Source organism: Alosa sapidissima, chromosome 8, assembly GCF_018492685.1.
Source record: "Alosa sapidissima isolate fAloSap1 chromosome 8, fAloSap1.pri, whole genome shotgun sequence".
Classification (NCBI taxonomy): domain Eukaryota; kingdom Metazoa; phylum Chordata; class Actinopteri; order Clupeiformes; family Clupeidae; genus Alosa; species Alosa sapidissima.
This window is the reverse complement of record NC_055964.1, coordinates 4,506,038-4,524,255: the sequence shown is the minus strand read 5'-3', so window position 1 is coordinate 4,524,255 and position 18,218 is coordinate 4,506,038. Positions and strand designations below refer to the sequence as shown.

Here is an 18,218-nt window from a genome sequence, read left to right as displayed (position 1 = left end):
AGAAGCACTAAGCTAACGCACGCTTCGGACCCCTCGACTTCCCGAGTCAAGGTTGCATAGCAACGGCAATGTTTCATAGTTTGTCTTCACCAAAATGGATTTTGTGGCACCAGAGCCTGTCTACGGAGGTGGCACTAACCCTGAGTGAAATCGTCACGTTTGATAGGTTGTTAGTGTAACGGATGCCAGCTAGTTTAGCTGTGCTTGTGGAACGTTGGTAAACCTCACTCCCCGACGCCTCAAGAGTGCTGCTGGCATGCAAGCCAGTAGCCTGGGCTATTGGCTCAATTGTTAGCGCGCTCGCCTCCCGATCTGAGGTGCTGCTGTTCGCGGGTTCGAGTCCGGGCGTGTGCAGGGCTAAATCGCACAGGTTCAACACAACGCAGGTTACATTAATATATTCTGAAAATGTTACTGTTCTGATCAAGGTCATGCAAAATAAAGCTATCGACTCAACACGACTCTGCCTCTGATTCCTAGTCTGCTTATCATTATCTGTTTTTCGTGAAAAAAAAATATCTCGTCTCGTCATGTCTAGTGTCTTTGTCTGCGATTTCTTTCTTTTTCAAATATCTCAATAACAGCCAACAAACTCTCAGCAGTCAAACCAAAGTTAAGTTGTGTTGAAAAGAGGCTGAACCTTGCAAACGATTTACTTTTATAGACCACTGAAATCACGCGTGAAAATGACCATCACGTTAGGTTGTGACTGGTTGTGAGCGAGATCTAACGCCCTCCTCCACCCGTGTACATCAGAACTAGCTCCCGGTTAGCATTAATAATCATTGACTACTTTAACGGCACCGATAATCAAAAAATCCAGTCGAAACTAGATGGCAGAAGTGTGTAGGCAGAAGTGTGTAGGCCAATCGGCCCACCAGCTTTTTCTACTTTGTCACCTACAGAGTTTGACAGGTACTATATTTCGAAACGCCATGTTATTTCCTATAGACATTTGACGACCGGAAGTTTGGTGGATCCGGATGTTTTAGAGGCGGGACTTATTCCGGAGAGGTCTATGGAGAAATTGTACCCCCCCCCCCCCCCCCCCCCACTGCTGGCTACACTGCCGTTTGAAACAAGCTGCTCCTGCAGGATCACTCTTAAAGGAGAATTCCGGTGTGATATTGATAATCCTCATTGATAATGCCTCATAAATGGTGTAAAACAGTGATTTATTTGCATGGCTAGGCCGATGCCCGAGGCACCACAACGAAACACTGTGTTGGTAGCATTGGCTAACTAGCAGTGTGTTGAAACACGATACCGAGTGTGAACGTATGTCTCATAGCTCAACTCGGCTTGTCCCCTGCACTCAGAAATCTGGCGCTAGTTAGCCAATGCTACCAACACAGTGTTTCGTTGTGGTGCCTCGGGCATCGGCCTCAGATCAGATTCTAAAAATAATTCAGTGGAAATGCATGGATTCAGTTGCTTCCGTAGCAGCAACTGGAATCCATGCATTTTCACGGAATTATTTTTGGAATCTGATCCCTTATCATACCTGTTCGTTTGTACTGTCGCTCAACTTATCGTGACTAAATTCAAGATGCCGTTGAACGGTAAAATTCCTTAAGGTACTGTCTGTATAAATCGTCTTGTAAATAAACTACCAGTGCTTTTTCAAAGTTCTCTATGTCTCGTTTTAAATGTCAAGGCTCTCGGAAGTCTACCAATGAAGTATGGAGCTACTTTGAGCCTCATAAATGGTGTAAAACAGTGATTTATTTGCATGGCTAGGCCGATGCCCGAGGCACCACAACGAAACACTGTGTTGGTAGCATTGGCTAACTAGCAGATTTCTGAGTGCACAAGGTGAGCTATGAGACATACATTCAAAATTAACTGAACTGTCTAGACAGTTTGACAGCTGCTCCACTAGGGGAAGACAGGCATCTGAGCATCTTATTTGCTGATGTTCTGATTGATATAGAGTCTGGCCAATCAAAAAGGTCTAAAACAGAGCGACCCACTGAACCCGAAAACAGTGGTTGGTTCATCTGACGGTCATTCTTTTGTGCTTTCCTGAGCTCCGTAGATTTAAGAGCAGACTTGTGTTATTTACCGGAGACAACGAACTGTTAAAATGCCGGTGGACTTAAGTCAGTGGACCGGAGATCTTGCTCTGACTGAAGTCGAAGAGAAACCAGCAGAAGTTCTCGTCGTGAAGTATGGGTCTCTCGAATTAGATGAACTGGGAAAAGTCCTCACGCCTACTCAGGTTGTAGCTAATGCTAACTTGGACCATTTAACATAAACTGCATTGGCATGCAAAATAACTGCGTGAATATTAGCTAGAATATCAATACTCAGGCTTAACTTAATTGCGCGATTTGTTAGCATTTTAATCATACACTGTTTCAATGTTAACTGTCACGTTAGTTTTGAAGCTAGCATAGCTATCCAGCTCATTCACAACACATCACATGGTTGCAGTACAGCGTGCAACTTACCACTACAATAAGTGTCTGACTGTATGAGTTAGCAAATATGGGTGCATGTGGAAAATGTAGCCTACATGCATTGAGCTCGTTTACACGTAAAGTGGAGAAACGAGAGGCCTGGTGCAGATTGTATTGTTTAACTTTTTAACAGATTAACTTCAGTTAGCTGGAATTTTCTCGATGCCTGCTGTAACCTAATTAAAGCACGGCATACCCATATAGTGTCAAGAGTACAACGATTACACTAATACAAATAACTCTGTACAGTAGGTAGGTAGCCTTTGCCGTTTTGTCCATCATTCAATGCTTACAACGCGTGTCCATTCAGGAGACCGGGTCAGGCTAACGTCTGTAATGTAATTTTACCTTCTAGGTCCAAAATCGACCCACATCAATTGAATGGAATGGCTGCGATCCTGGTAAACTATACACGTTGGCCATGACCGACCCAGATGCCCCAAGCAGAAAAGACCCCAAGTTCAGGTATGTCTAATGCTACACCTAAATGTAATGTTGAGAGGGCGTTTGTGTAATGGTGTTTTATTCAATATAATGTATATTCTCTTTAAATTATAGGGAGTGGCATCATTTTCTTGTGGTCAACATGAAAGGAAATGATATTGGAAGTGGGTGTGTTATGTCTGACTATGTTGGATCTGGTCCTCCAAAAGGAACTGGTAAGTGAAACACTCACATAGCAGTGTCCTATCTTATGTTTTCTGCATATATTCCCCATGGATATTGTAGATGTATGAAGCATCAGGTAGTCATAAATGAAATGGCAGCCAATTGCATGACTGTGCACCACAATGTTCCAAAATAGAGCAGGAACGCTCCTAAAGCTCTTCAGTACTGGACCTGACCACTAGAGTGTACCAGAGTAGACAATGCTTTTATGGCGATGCTTGTACCAGAGTACAAGGCCAGTGTTTGGGTGGAAAACAAATGGCAGGCCACCACATGGCTCTTACAGTAGGCATATTTCTGAGTTTGTTCCAATGGTAATCTGGATGTAAACTAAGGCCCCGTTTTAAATCAGATGTACATGCAAAAGGCATTGATAGCAACACAAAGCATGGTAGAGAGTGCACTTGTCCATTGTAGAGAGTAAATAATCTAAAGTATTCACCATAGTTTTCTGACTAAATTGATGATTGACAAGCACTGACAATCAGTGGTTTCTAGACTAGACCTAAAATTGAGATGACAAGATGCAAGTTGGTAGCCTGTAAATATGCATTGTGTAGTTGTGTCTGAGTCATCAGATGGTCTTGTTTTGCAGGTCTCCATCGCTATGTGTGGCTGGTTTACGAGCAGTCGGGTGAACTCAGCTGCTCTGAGGCTGTGCTGACCAACCGCTGCGGCGATAACCGCGGCAAATTCAAGCTCCAGGCCTTCCGCAAGAAGTACGGCCTGGGAGACCCTGTCGCCGGCTCCTGCTACCAGGCTGAATGGGATGACTATGTTCCAAAACTGTATGAGCAGCTGGCTGGAAAGTAAACACAAGAAAGAGCCCCTCCAACAGACCGCTTAGACATGTGTATCCCATGACCTAAAATATTCTGCCTTTCTCATCTGGGTGTGCCATTCTTCCATTACTGTCAAGCATCAGATTTATTCAGTTAGCTCATTTCATTGCATCATGGAAAAAAGCTTTTGTTTATTGACATTTTGTGCACTCCAGTAGTTTGTAACTGTTCTGAAAGAACAATTGAGAACTTCCTTTGGCAATTGAATTGCTGGTACTATAAAAGGGATGTATTAAAAGAACACCAATACAATCAAGGTTTGAAACACTTTCTGTGGGTGAGCACTTTATTTACAAATATAATTAAAAGCTCTGACAGATTCATGCTTCTCTTAACCTGAAAACAAATTTAAAGTGCATGCAATAAAAGCATTTTTTTTTTTACCGATCAGATTTTAATCGTAAGAAAATACACAGCTTGAGAATGAAGTTAAAGCAAAGAAGAAGAAAAAAAAACTGATTCCGATGGAATTTCAAGTGAAGATTCCATTGATGATTCAACTTCAAATACTGAATGCAGATGTGGAGGGGAGGAAGAAGAGAATCATCAGTCCTTTTAAAAAAATCGATTTCAACACCAGATAAAATACAATAGGAAAATAAGTCAAAGCTCTCCATAAATCCATCTATACACAAAATACACTGTCCCTCACCTCAGCCCTTTGTGCTACGCGGGAGTGGGGATTCACATATGGTTTGTTTCACATTTTAACTGCAAACGCAGAAAAATGATGTCGTACAGCGGAGATGCAACAAATCCCACCCCTTCGCCCCGGAAGTCATAGATGCATCTATCAATATGTACACTTTATATTCAAACCTATCAAATTGCCCAACCCCTTGTAAAAATGTTTGTTTGTTTATCCAGGTGAACAAATAGCAAATACAGATTTGAGTGGTGTGAGGATAAGGCTGCATTGCAGGAGTCTTGATGCTCTGCTTTGCTTAGCACAGACTGACAGAAAGTAGAAAGTGTGATTTCTTTTTTTTGTTGTAACACCAAATTACTCTGTATTGCTTGATCTTTCATGTTTTCTTTGTTTTGCACTAAATGTGATATCATTGCACGAGAAACACTGAACACTGACATTCTTTTTTTCTTCCTTTAAAATTTTGTAAAACTTTTTTTGCTTTTTTTTTTTTTTTTTTTCATTTTTCGTAAGAAACAACAACTATGGGAGTCATCCAGCATTTATCTTGTGGCATGACAAGAGGAGGGCCCTGATGGTGTGGTGCAGGACAGTACAGGCACTCGTCCGAAAGTGATGTCAGTAGCAAAAACAACAACCACCAAAAAAAAAGTACGTTGTTAACATTAACCAACCAGTCATCCTACTGGAAAAGAGGAGGGGGTTATGGCAGAGTCTGGTCTCATCTGTAATCGTCCTTGGGATAGTCTAAAGCACCAAGGTTTCCAACGCCGAGACGGACGCTCTCCATATCAAATGTGTCAATCTCTCTCTCCTGCCTCTCCAGCAGGTGCTTGATGCGATCAGTTCTCTCCTTTTGAAGGGAGGCCAGCTCCTCTTCAATCTGAAACAATACATCCAGAGATTAAGTCATGCCAAACATGTTACGCCATTTATTTGTTTGTTTAAAGGCACACTATGGAAGATTTTCACCTTTACCAATTTGATGGTAAACAAACTTGTAATGGGCGAATCATTCACCCTGCAAAGCTATATAGCATAGACGTAGCGAGAAAACCAGCCATGCAACTTCCAAGAGCGGTGCCTCGCCAAATCTCGTGAGAATCGTGAAACATTACCTTGTCAGTAGATATAGCTCTTTGGAGATCTTTTGTCTGTTGTTAATCCTTCACCTCCACAACAAAAGCATTTGCATTGTGTACAAGGGGGCTAAGTCGCGAGAAGTTTGCTATTTACAATAGCAGAGTAACATACTGTATAAATACATTGCAATTCTAGAGGGAGCTCTACACTCACCAAAAATACCTAAACCTGCATAGTATACCTTTAAGGGACATTATTATCCAGAGTTACTTGCAAGATAATACCATACTGAGGGGTGAAGGTAATAAGAAAACTTTCAAAATAGAGGGGCAGCCCTGCCTGACACCTAGCTGGCTTGTAAACTTCAACTCTCTGTGTGTGCAAACTGAAAGGATAAGACTAGCAAAATAAGCAGAAATAGTAAATGACTTGTACATCAGAATTTGTTCAGTTATTAGCCAAGGAATATTACGTGTGCTTTTGCATGTTCTGGGCTTAGACACGTAAATGGACAATGACCAGAGAAAATGACTAAATCAGGTACGTGCAAGTCCACACAATGACTCCACACATGAATTGCATGACCATAAAAAGGGATTGTCATGCAGAAAAGAGGATTTCACATCAGCCTTACAGCGAAAGTGTGTGAATGTGAATGCTTGTTTGTCTGTATGTATATTGAGGAAGTGTGTGTGTGTGTCTGTACACGTTTGTTGAGGGTGTGTGCTGTATGTGTGTGTCGGGAGCAGTGTGTGTGCTTGCTGAGTGTGTGATGGGAGTAGTGTGTGTATCAAGGGAGTGTTTTTGCTCTGTGTGTGTATGTGTGTCATACCTTCTGCTCCAGATGGGCTCTGCGCAGTGACACCTTCTGCTCTAGTTTCTGCTGCTCGCGTTCGTGCTGGGCCTCGGTCTGCATCTTGATCTTGCTCTGGTAGGCGTTGAGCAACTCCATCTCCTGCTGGAGCTGGTGCCTCAGAGCCTGGCACTCTGCCTCCTGAGCCTCGTCCAGACGCAGCTGCAACACACACACACACACTTAGAATCAGTCATCAAAAACACATACTCTCCAGGAGATGACTGATTTGTTTTGAAAGGAGGCCATATCCTCTTCATACAGTCACCACAGATATAAATATAGACATCAAACATCCACACACACGGTAATGGATGTCAAATATACAAACAAACACACACCTACACACCCCACAGAGTCATCATAGCAGTCTCATGAACTGACAATGACACTCCAGAGACTAAAATGTACACGTTAATTATTAAGGTCATTACCCTTTGGCCACGAGCACCTCTGCTGTGTCACTTATTGTTGTACAGATGTAAAGCACTGGTTTAATTATTAAAGTTGCTTCAATACTTCATTACGAGTTCCAGTAGAGTACTTTATTAGCTAATTAGTCCTGAAGCAAATAAATGTCAGGTTAACTGAGATATAAGCTAAATTTAATTTATAATGTGTCTCCATTAGTTTGAAAGAACAGCTGAACTATGAAGAAAATAACTTATTAATAGGCTCTTTCCCTCTCTTTCTAAATCTGGACTCTTCACTCGGCAGTTAGTGATGAACTGTTGAACTGAACTGACCGCTGTAGACACACTGGTACAAGTGTCTTTTCCAAGATGTGGTAGGGCTTTCTTTTTTTAATGCATGCTTAGTGTCTGTGTTGTATGCTGGGTCTGAATGGACTCAGGGTCTGGCGATAAAGGACTGAAAAGTGAACTGTTTCCTTACCGCTTGCGACGCCATCATTTCGTTGATGCTCTGCTCATACTGCTCGGCCAGGATGGCCAGTTTGCGCGTCTGCTCGTCCTTGAGCGCCTTGAGCACTGCTTTGTGCTCGCTCTTGGGGGTCACCTCCAGCTGGTGGTGCCGAAGGGCCTTGTACTGCTTGGTCTGGACTTTGCACGTGTCCTGGAACTGTTTCTTAATCTGCATCTCCAACACCTGGAGAAAAACATGCAACAATGTCTTCAAACAAAGTGTAACAATTTTAAAGGTTGAATTAGAACACTCTGAACAAGAACAAGGACTTGAAAGTATCTACCTAAGAAATGAGACTACACAAGAATGTATACATATGTAAGTGTGTGTGTTTGTGTGTGGGGAGGGGGGGGGGGGGGTTCTATGGAATGTTTACTTTCCATAGAAATTAATCATTCATAACTGCTGTATGCAATCTTAATGCATATGTCTTTTAATATTTATCAAAAACTTCTAGCTATTCCAGTACACTAAAAGATAGTCTGATCTCTCTCTCTCTCTTATATATATATATATATATATATATATATATATATATATATATATATATATATATATATCTCCATCCTAGGCTCTGTAATTGGAAATTCCTTATCTGATAAATTATTTCAAAGGATACAGGCCCATAACCTGCACAGTAAGTGATTATTGAGTGGTTTGAGGAGGAGGACAAGTCTTGGGCTTTAGCTTCTACTGTGCTGACTGACAGTACAACATACCTGCACAACACATGACCCTGAAATCTAAGCTGGAGGGGTCAAGTTTCTTTCCCTCATCACTTCCACGACAGTACTGAATTAACCAACCGTAACACGTTTGCCATTCAGACTCACCTTGAGGTTCTTGGGCTGCTGCCGGAGCTCGAGAACATGCTTGCGGTGAAGCTCACGTTCGCGGCGGTTGTTGTACTCGATCTGGTTCTCGAGTTCTCGCTGGTGCTGCTGGCGGATCAGATCCATGCGCAGCTTCTGCAGGGCCTTGAGCTGCCGGTGCTCTAGTTCCTGTGTGGACTCATCGTGACGGATCAACATGGCGTGCTCCATCTCCTTCTGAGTCTTCTTCTTGTTTAGCTCCTGTGGCGCGCGCACACACACACACACAGGTCAAAAAGTGGTTAATAAGGGAAATGTACTTGTAGGTGTAGTCCTCCAATATAATCCAGTACACTAACTATAGTTACCCATCCTATGTGTGTGGAATAATAATGGATTGGACTGAGCTGTATACTATTCTAGTCAATTAACATATCACTAGTATAGAACAGGGGTCCCCAACCTTTTATGTACCATGGTCCAGTTTGATTCCTTTTTTTTTTTTTTCACGGACCGGGGGGGATGGGGGTGGGTGGGGGTGGGGGTGTTCGGGGTTCCATATGTGTTGTGCATGCATTACTTGAAAAGAACTAGCTCCAGTTATGTATGAACAGTGAAGGTAACAATCTCTTAAACATGTGAAAAACGTGAACTTGAAGAAGTGAAAATTGAACAATGTGAACAATGAACATTGAACAACTTGAAGCTACATCTATAAGTGTGAACATGCTTAACAAAATATGGGAACAAAACATGGGAAACTAAACGTGCATTACGAATATAATCAGTGGGAGCCCTGCTTGTTTCCCTGCAACAAGAAGGTTCCATCTGGGGGTGATGGAAGACAGGGACACCCTCAGTGTGTTTGAAATGTCCAGTCGATTGCGCAATTTGGTCTTAGTTGCAGTCATTGCTGAAAACCCGGCCTCGCATATAGGTGGTGAGAAATGGTAGCATGTTTAGCGCTTTTACGGCTATCTCGGGATATTCTGCTTTGATTTTGATCCAAAAACCCACCAGAGAGGTTTCCTTATAGACACTCTTAAGACCACTGTCATTTGCAATTTCGATCAACTGCTCTTCCTCCTGCGCTGACAAGTTAGGACTATTCAGGATATTGACAAATGGGTTGCGGACCCACTCATTGGTTTGCCGTGGATCTTTGGAGGATGGGAAGTAACGCTCAAACTCATTTGAAAGCGCAACAGAGTGATCGCGCACCAGCTGCGAGAGAAAGGGCCCTGCCTCAGTCTCTCCCAAAACCCCCACTACTGTTTGGAACATATCAAATACACCCACTCCACTCGTCCACTCGTCGTCCCCACAAATCAAGCTTGGCTTTAAATGCAGCGACTTTATCTGCCAGTTTAAAGACAGTCGTCATTCTCCCCTGGAGTGACAGGTTGAGGTCATTAAGCAACCTGAATATGTCACACAGGTAAGCGAGTTTTGACACCCAGTCCTCATCACTAAAATGTGCAGCTAACGGTGACTTTTTTTCTGTAAGAAATCTCTGCAGCGGCTCTCTCAACTCAAACACTCTGGCCAGTGAGCTGCTAAAGATGCTTGTTTTTTGTTGCTCATTCTAGCAGTTTAGCTAACTTCGTGTGACACTACCGTTCGCCAAGAACTGATCAAGTGAAGTGAGCTGACCTGAGGCTGCGCAGCGCTGAAGGCAATATGTAAAAGTGTTGAAGGCGGGACAGACAGACGTAAGAAAATAGACCTTGCAAAATGCAAACATGCGTGCAATCAAACAACTGCATATAGGCCTATGCCATGTAAAAACGTGACATTATTGCGAATTAAATTAAATTAAGTTTAGTTTGCATGCATTTTTAAACTCATGTCGTAGGCTACGGCCCGGTTAGGAATGTCCCGCGGCCCGGTGGTTGGGGACCGCTGGTATAAAAGACAGATGGATTTGACTGGCTGTTCAGCTCAAATATCAACAATGGTCCACCAGGTTCAAGGACTGTAAATGTAATTTTATGGAAACATGAGTTGTGCTCTGATTTGGCTATGCTCCTGTGAAACATGCATACAGTGGCTAAAGATTTCTTTTTTACATCAGAAAATATTCAATTAATAATTTTCAGCTGGACAGCTGATGAGTGGTAGAGGAAAAAGAGACAATTGCGGTATAAGCCGTAAAAACTTAACTGCACGTGGTAGACTTAAAACCAGCTACGGCTGTACTAAGCGATTGTATGCTCCTATAGACACCAAGAGTTCATGGAGCACTAACCTTGTTTTGAGATAAATGCCTTTTATTCGCGATCTCTTGGATACGTACTTCATTACCCACAATCCTGAACAATCCCACAGTGATGCCTGATTGGTGGAAAGGCCGTTATGGTCATAGTTTGAAACTTTCTCAGCGAAAAATATTGACAAAGATGGCGGAGTCTTTTACTGCCTATGGCGAAAATCTTAATGTGATTAAAAACTTTCTTGACGAATATTGGTACTTGTTTCAACAAGGATTGGGGTTTATACATCACACAAACTTAGTCAGGGCCAATACACTATCAAATAGACCACTGTAAATGTTAGTTTAAACACTCAAACTTTTCAGGTAGCGTATGTCAGGTTAAAAAACATTTTTGACAAATGAAGGGACATGAAGCAAGATAGTAGTGAGTAGTGATCTTTCTTGAAGAATCAACTTTAAATACAATAGAACAATATTTACAGTTATTTTTATAACTGAATTTATGAACATTCCAGGAAACATTCCAGACACAATGATGACCTCATAAGAGGGAGTCCAGCAAAGTTGGTCAATTAAAACACATGGGATAAGGGATCATACAGTAGTTTTTTTTAAACTGATGAGGCCAAAAACATGACTTCATTCCAGTATGTCATGCTAGAGTCTACTACCTGCCTGACATAAAAATATCCTGATACCTTTTTTCTTTACTGGCAACCATTATTGATCTTAAAATGTGATGAAGAGGATATGGGTAAGTAGCAATGCTTGAAAATGCCAGTTGTGTCACTTGCCATCACATATAGGCCATTATATAGCCTAAACTAAGTAGAATCAGTAAGCAACTCATTAGTCTGTGTTCAGCCAACCATATGCTTTTCTTTAGAGACCTGACTATAAAACCATCAGTGTATATGTGCTACCACACATTTGCTCTTTATATACATCTGCTTATCAACTAATGTTAGCTATAGACAGACTATTAATTTGCTTCCTGATTCTACTTGTTGTATATGAAAGCCTATGTGATGGCAAATGACACAACTGCCATTTTGAAGCCATGATGCATACTAATAGTGATCCGATCCTACTCACACCCCTAATCAATTTCTCACTGATGATTTGATGGCCATGATTTACCTAAATTTTGTAGCCTATTCGTCTTTACTTTGTCCCCTCATGCTTATGAACCACTGGTATGTCATAGAGAACATTTTTGGCCTTATCAGTGTAAAAGAAAATGCCGTTAAAACCCATTCTCCCCTATGCTCAACTTTGCTGGACTCCCTCTTATGAGGTCATCACTGTGTCTGGAATGTTCATAAATTCAGTTATAAAAATAACTGTAAATATTGTATTTAAAGTTGATTTTTCAAGAAAAATCACTACTCACTACTATCTTGCTTCATGTGTCAAAAATGTTTTTTTAACCTGACATACGCACTTTAACCGCTTTCACACACACACACACGATATAAAATACACAATGATAAATATAAAATTCAATATCAAAACACTATTATTTACACGATTACTCCTGAAATAACTGCTGTTAACTGCACATTCACTATATAAAAATCACTGTTTGGAGGAAAGGGTTCGCGCCGATTTTGCCTATATTATTCAGTGAGGCGCAGTGGTTTATGGGATGAGTAGTTCCTTCACTCGGAAATGAAAATATGTACACAGTCTTGTACCTTGGACTTTTTTTGGATTTTCTCTTCGTTTTTTCACTCGAAATGATATGTTGTATGCTTAGGAGTTATGCCGTAGCTGGTTGCTGTAAAACTCTTTAGACATGCTGTAAAACTTTGGATTTTTCCAAACGTCAATGGGACAAATGAATGGGAATCTTACATCCGGCACCTAACCGCATTTTGGCTGTGGGCGGGACTGAGCAGCTCTATATAAATATGTCTATCAGACAGAGTTGAAAAATAAAGTCGTCTTTCAATAATAATCCTGTCGTACAAAGATACTGGTTGTGTGTCAAAGTCACGGGTCTCCCTCAGACCTGATGTCATGCATGCCTTCACTGTGCTGTGAACAACTAACTTCGCCATCTTGTGTTCACCACTGATGTAATGCTAATAGCAGAACATAGAACAACCTCTTCAAATGAAGCATAGCACTTTTAAAGCAACAAAGTACTAGAACGCATCTACTGAGGTGTGTTTGTTTGTGTGTGGGCTATATATACACACACATCAATCAATCAATCAATCAATCAATCAATCTATACACACACACACACACACACACACACACACGTACACTTTTTTACAGTAAAGTAATTGTAAAGGGAAGACTAAGCTTGTGTGGCTCCTGACGTAGGTGTGCGGATAGGTTTTGGTCAGATGCCCGTGAGAGGCATCAGACCTATTAAGACTTCCTGAGTTCTGCTGTAGATTAACGGCACAGATCTGGGGCTTAGCGCATTGTTGCATTACTTACTCTTTAAGCAGCTTATCTGAAATGGGCAAACCTGAGAAAGTGCAGCTCCCCTTCACTTGAGCCGCACTGATTACAATAACCAATTACTTTCTTATACAGAACTTAGTTTGCACATTACCTGCCCGGTTTCCCCCGTTTGTTTCTCTTTGCACATTTAAAAACAACATGTTTGTATGGTTGTGGTGCACAATCATACTGCACTGTATGAGGGCAATCAAGATCCTAGAGGCTTGTCACCACAGAATTAGAACGAGGGATGGAAGTGTCAATTAGGTACATCTCCATATTTGTGATAGTATTTTTTTTTCTGTCTGATTTCATCCAAAACAACACGTCAGACACTTAAAAAAAACAAGCCATATAAAACAGAGGCCTTCTCCTCTTTCTGCTCATCCTCATCCTCTCCTACACTCTCAATTCAATTAAGTTTGATTTATATGATGCCTGCCACAACACAACAATAGGTCTTTGGGTGTTTGAACATGTACAGGTGCCCAAGTTGAACCTGAACCTTGATCCCCTCATATAAAGCAGAGGCGTCCTCCATCTCTCCTCCTGCCTCACCTCTCTTATCTGCTCCTGCTCCATCTCGTGCCTCTTGGTCATGATCTTGCGCTTGAAGGCGCGGCAGTTCCTGTCGTAGTAGACCCTCTGCTGGTTGAGCAGGTGTGCCTCCTCTTCGGCCTGGGAGTGTTGGATGTTCTCCTTGTGTTTGGACAGACGCTCCTGCTTCTCCTTCTTGGGAGTGCTGTGGTCCTCATTCATCTCCTGCAAAACATTTACATTAATTCATTTTATGGTTTTATCCAAAGCAACTTACAGCAATACAGTTAATACATTACTACTGCATCTGTCAATGGAAGAGGAGGTGGTGGGTACAGACAAAGCAACACAGTCACCACAGGGACATAAATTCAATGAAATTCAATTATATTTCTGTAATGCTATAACATAAGAATATGTTTCAAAGTGCTTTACAGACAGCCGAGCTTGTACTTGAACCTTAACATAAACATCACAAAGAAATGTAATGACTTCATGGGTGTAAAAAATAAATGCAAACGGCATATTTCTCTGCTTAAAAAGTGTATTGTGCATTTTAAGGGTGACTGGGACTAGCTTGAGCTTGGGGCAAGGAACAAAAGGACTTTCAGCCAGGACAGAAATGCACATTTTCTGTTTAAGACGTGGGCAGTTAGGGTGTGTCGGAGCTGTAACTGACAGGATTCTACAAGCAAAACAACCACAGAGGACAGGAAGTCAAACTGGTTTGGCTGGCCCATAAATGTACGTTTCCCCCATTAAAAGCATGCCAGTTAGGGCATCAGCCACCCACGGAATAGGCCCTTTCTGTATGTAATAGGCCCTTTCTGTATGTAATTTCTACACATAAAAAGACTGCAGCAAGTTTGTGACGGAAGTGTAAATCATTCTCCAGAATCACCAGCTGATGACACTGTGTGCTAAGCTGCTAATGCTAAGCTGGTATAATGGAGATCAGACTGAATGCTACGAGCGGAGTTCAAAACTGCATTCCCACATTAAACATAATACAGCACATTCAACAAAGTCAGCTTTAGGAAACTTTAGGTGAGAAATCTCAGCTCCCCTGAACTAAGGGACACAGTGGCTTGGTTGAGGTCTGGGTCTGGGTGTGTGTGTGTGTGTGTTTGTCTGTCTGTCTGTGTTGGCAGACCTCTTTAATCTTCTCCTTGCAGAGTTTGTACTGCTTTTTCTGGTTATCTAAGAAGGTGGTCAGCTCCTTCTTCTGCTGGGCCACAATCTGCTGCTGGAACTTCTTCTCGTCAGCGGCAGCCGTTTTCATCTGCAAATAGGTCACGCACGGACACACACAGACACACACAAACACAGTCAGACAAGGGTATTATTGAATGCTGTATATAGGATAAACTTAACATAAAAAAAATATATTTTATGACTAATTCATATACCATCATTGTAAACTGTGTAAAGGGTCTGACATTTTGTTTATTTGCACAGGACTGTCAGTATATGTCTATTGTTCAAAATGATGTCAAATCATTAGACATTACAGGGCAAAGTCTGTGAATGAGTTGGCAGACTGGGCAAAGCTTTAACATGATTAACTTTAAATCCAATGTCTGAGGGTTTTAAACAGTGGCGAGGACTTGGGTAAATCCATTAGCGATGACTTGTTAGTGAAAGCAAGCTTGCCCCCAATGTGCGCCCGCCTGTCCGCTCGCTCACTCGCTCCCCTTACCCTCAGTGGTAAACAACGATACCTCAAATCACTTTTGGCTCACTGCCTGCCCCACTTTTGCAAGCTGCCATCTACTGATAGGTGATGCCCGCACTCACGAAAGCAAGACCCCCTCTGAACCTCATCATCTGATCCACAACCAAACAACATGTGCATCCATTGATTTGACTCCTCCTTCAGGAAAACACTTTTTGAACATATACACATCCAGTCCAGTGATCCACCACTAAAAACCATGAACTACATCCATTGTCTTGTCAAGGAAAACCCCATCTGAACATAAACACATCCTACCAACTGGTTAAGAATACATCAGTTAGCCAGCAATAAACTTGAACTGTAGGGTACTGAACATCAGTGGAAGCCTAACTAATCTGTGTCTTCCTTGGGGATTTGCAGAGCAAAATGAGCGTAACAAAATAAGCATGATTTTGAACTCCTGGTGACCCCGGCTGCGCTGCCTTGAATCCAAAAGTTCCTGAATTAAAAATGGAAAATACATGCAGTGTATTCACAGGAAGCCCTGTGGAAAGGTTTAATCTACCACCACCATCTCTCTGTATTGCTATGCAGGAGTGCAATGCATTACTAACTAGCTTAAATGAACCTGGGGATATTAACACGGTTGACACAGAGAGGAAAGAGAGAAACTTTTTTCCTTCCACAGATCAGCAGTCAGCAAATTAAGCGTTGTTGTGACCTAATGGGATCTTTTTTCTCATCTGCATATTATTAGAAAGCGTGGGACATCCAAACCTACCTACCACAATTATAGATCTACACCATTAGACTACGAGGACACAACTGTGAATACACTCAATAAGAACATCTAGGCCTACATATTAGACAGTATGAAATTAGCCAAACCCAGAGCCTTATAGATATAGATTATCTGTCTCTAGGGCTCTGGCCAAACCTAAGAACCTAACCTAACCTGAGCTGCCAACTCTATGCCAGCTTGTGGCCTGACCCTTTCAGGTGACTGGACGCCATGCCATGCTGCCGCGACACCTCTTCACCTTTTATTCAGTGTGGGTGGCGTGCTTGTTGACCGGCTTCTCCAGCTACCCCACCCCACCAAAGTCAGGATCTAATCACTGATAAGAGCATCATTAGACAGCACGGCATAGCTTATCTGATCTAACACAACTCAGGATCTGAAGACTGTCAGCTTGTAGTCTGAAACATCCAGGCTATGTGCCACCCCTATCATCATTTGTGGTCAGGATGATGTGCTTCTTGGCAACCTAACCCCTACCCAACACCCAACTAAGGCACACCTACATACAGTATCACTGGACAACATGGCATAGCCTAACATAACTTAATCTAAGACAACTCAGGATTGAGTGAGATCAAGACTGAGCCAGTTTCAGGTCCCTAACAACCGTAGTCAAGAACGAACTCGGAGGACAAGCACTAGTTTGTTTACACTGACAGCGCATAGAAAGCAAGCTGGCTGAACTTGATATAAGATGAAGAATAAAAACAAATTGCCAAAATATTTCGGTGTAGCCGAGTCTGGATTGTTTTCATCTAGAGGTGTAGCGGATTTACCTATGAAAAAGCAATGGATTTTACGGAAGGTAGGCTAAACATTTGGCCAGTCACTGTAACGTTAAAGTTAGGTTAGGCTTAGGCTAATGTTAACGTTAGGGCTTCGACTGCACAAACAATTCGTTTATATTAAGATTAAAGTGATAACATTACCTACTCAAAGGCTACATAATGACAGGGGTGGACAATCATTTCCCCCTGAGGTCAGAGGATAAACTTTGATAAAGTAGGCTATGCCGCTGGCCACACATTGAACGATTGGCTGAAATACAATGCACAAAATGCATTGTGCTGGATGTTAATTGACAGGAAAGTAGCCTGACTGATTAGCTAAACTAGGCTACCTTATAGTAGGCCTATGCAATAACGTTACTTGCAAGCCCATGTCTTCTTTCTTAAAACAAACAACTCAAATGGAGTGTCAACTTTAACTTTAGGCTAACCTGCATCTTGTCATTTGTGTGAAACATAGGCTAACGTTAGCCTCCGTTCTCATAGATCATAAGTCTCTTATTAAAATGATATGCTGAGGAATATGATAAAACACTTAACGTCACCCTATGTTATTTAGCCTACATGATTTCAGTTTTTCCTCTTCAGCAACATTTGTGGCATAACTTCATAGCTTCATAATGCATGCTTCGTATCCAAATGTCTAGTTCTAGCACCTAGGTCTGCCTACTTTATTGGCGTTTTAAACATTTTTAGCTTTGAACGGACACATCACAAAAAATTAGATGTCACTTGTACCACACAGGGGAAATTCAGTCTGCTTTTCTCTGCCAAAAGTTAACGATTTTCAAGCATCTTGCGTCTTTCTTTCAATGTATTGCTATACGGCTCTGGGTTTGCTTGTCCTCTGAGTTCATCCTTAACGGCGGTTGTTAGGGACCTGAAACCGGTCTATACACTTCAGTAGTAGTAGCCATGGGCCACCAGTAGGGTTCACTGCTCTGCCCCAAGCCACAGCCCCCCACATGCTCACCTCCTTCTCCGTGTGGATGACATGCTTCTTGGCCAGCTTCTCCAGCTCGATGAAGGCGTTGTTGGCCTGCGTCTCCACCTCCTTCTGCAGCTTGAGCCGGTGCTCGTCCATCTCGGTCTTGAGTTTGTTCTCCTGGGCAATGAGCTGCTTCTGGTGCTGCCGCCGCATGCGCTTGTACCCTGACATCTGCTCCCGCAGCTCATTCTCCTGCTCATGCTCGTGGATCTGACGGGTGACCTGCCACACACCGCCGGAGGGAGAGAGAGAGAGAGACAGGTGAGATGGGAGAGACAGGTGAGACAGGTGAGATGGTTGAGACCGGTGAGATGGGAGAGACAGGTGAGGAGGAGCAAAGCGAGTAAAGAGGAGCGAGACCATGGGGAGACAATTTGGAGGAGTGAGAGAGGTATGAAATTAGAATCAGAGTTAAGAGTATAGAGGTGTGAGGCAGGGCAAGAGGGTAGACAGGTC

At 42.3% G+C, this 18,218-nt stretch overlaps 2 protein-coding genes across 6 annotated transcripts in view; one reads left to right on the top strand and one right to left on the bottom strand.

Annotated features, from left to right (window-relative positions):
* Positions 1–1,904: 1,904 nt before the first annotated feature.
* On the top strand, positions 1,905–4,240 carry pebp1 (phosphatidylethanolamine binding protein 1). The gene is made up of 4 exons (XM_042102467.1): positions 1,905–2,221; positions 2,818–2,927; positions 3,021–3,121; positions 3,727–4,240. The coding sequence occupies exons 1-4, from the start codon at positions 2,087–2,089 to the stop codon at positions 3,942–3,944; spliced, it is 564 nt and encodes a 187-aa protein (XP_041958401.1). The 5' UTR covers positions 1,905–2,086; the 3' UTR covers positions 3,945–4,240.
* Positions 4,228–18,218, bottom strand: part of taok3a (TAO kinase 3a) — a 72,242-nt gene continuing 58,251 nt past the window's right edge. For all 5 annotated transcript variants that reach the window (XM_042102458.1, XM_042102462.1, XM_042102457.1 and 2 more), the window contains 7 exons: positions 17,748–17,984; positions 14,660–14,788; positions 13,528–13,731; positions 8,316–8,555; positions 7,453–7,665; positions 6,538–6,720; positions 4,228–5,505 (listed from right to left, as the gene is read on the bottom strand). In XM_042102458.1, the coding sequence (XP_041958392.1) occupies positions 5,344–5,505; positions 6,538–6,720; positions 7,453–7,665; positions 8,316–8,555; positions 13,528–13,731; positions 14,660–14,788; positions 17,748–17,984 (1,368 nt within the window). In that variant the 3' untranslated portion in view covers positions 4,228–5,343. The remainder of the gene's footprint in view (positions 5,506–6,537; positions 6,721–7,452; positions 7,666–8,315; positions 8,556–13,527; positions 13,732–14,659; positions 14,789–17,747; positions 17,985–18,218) is intronic.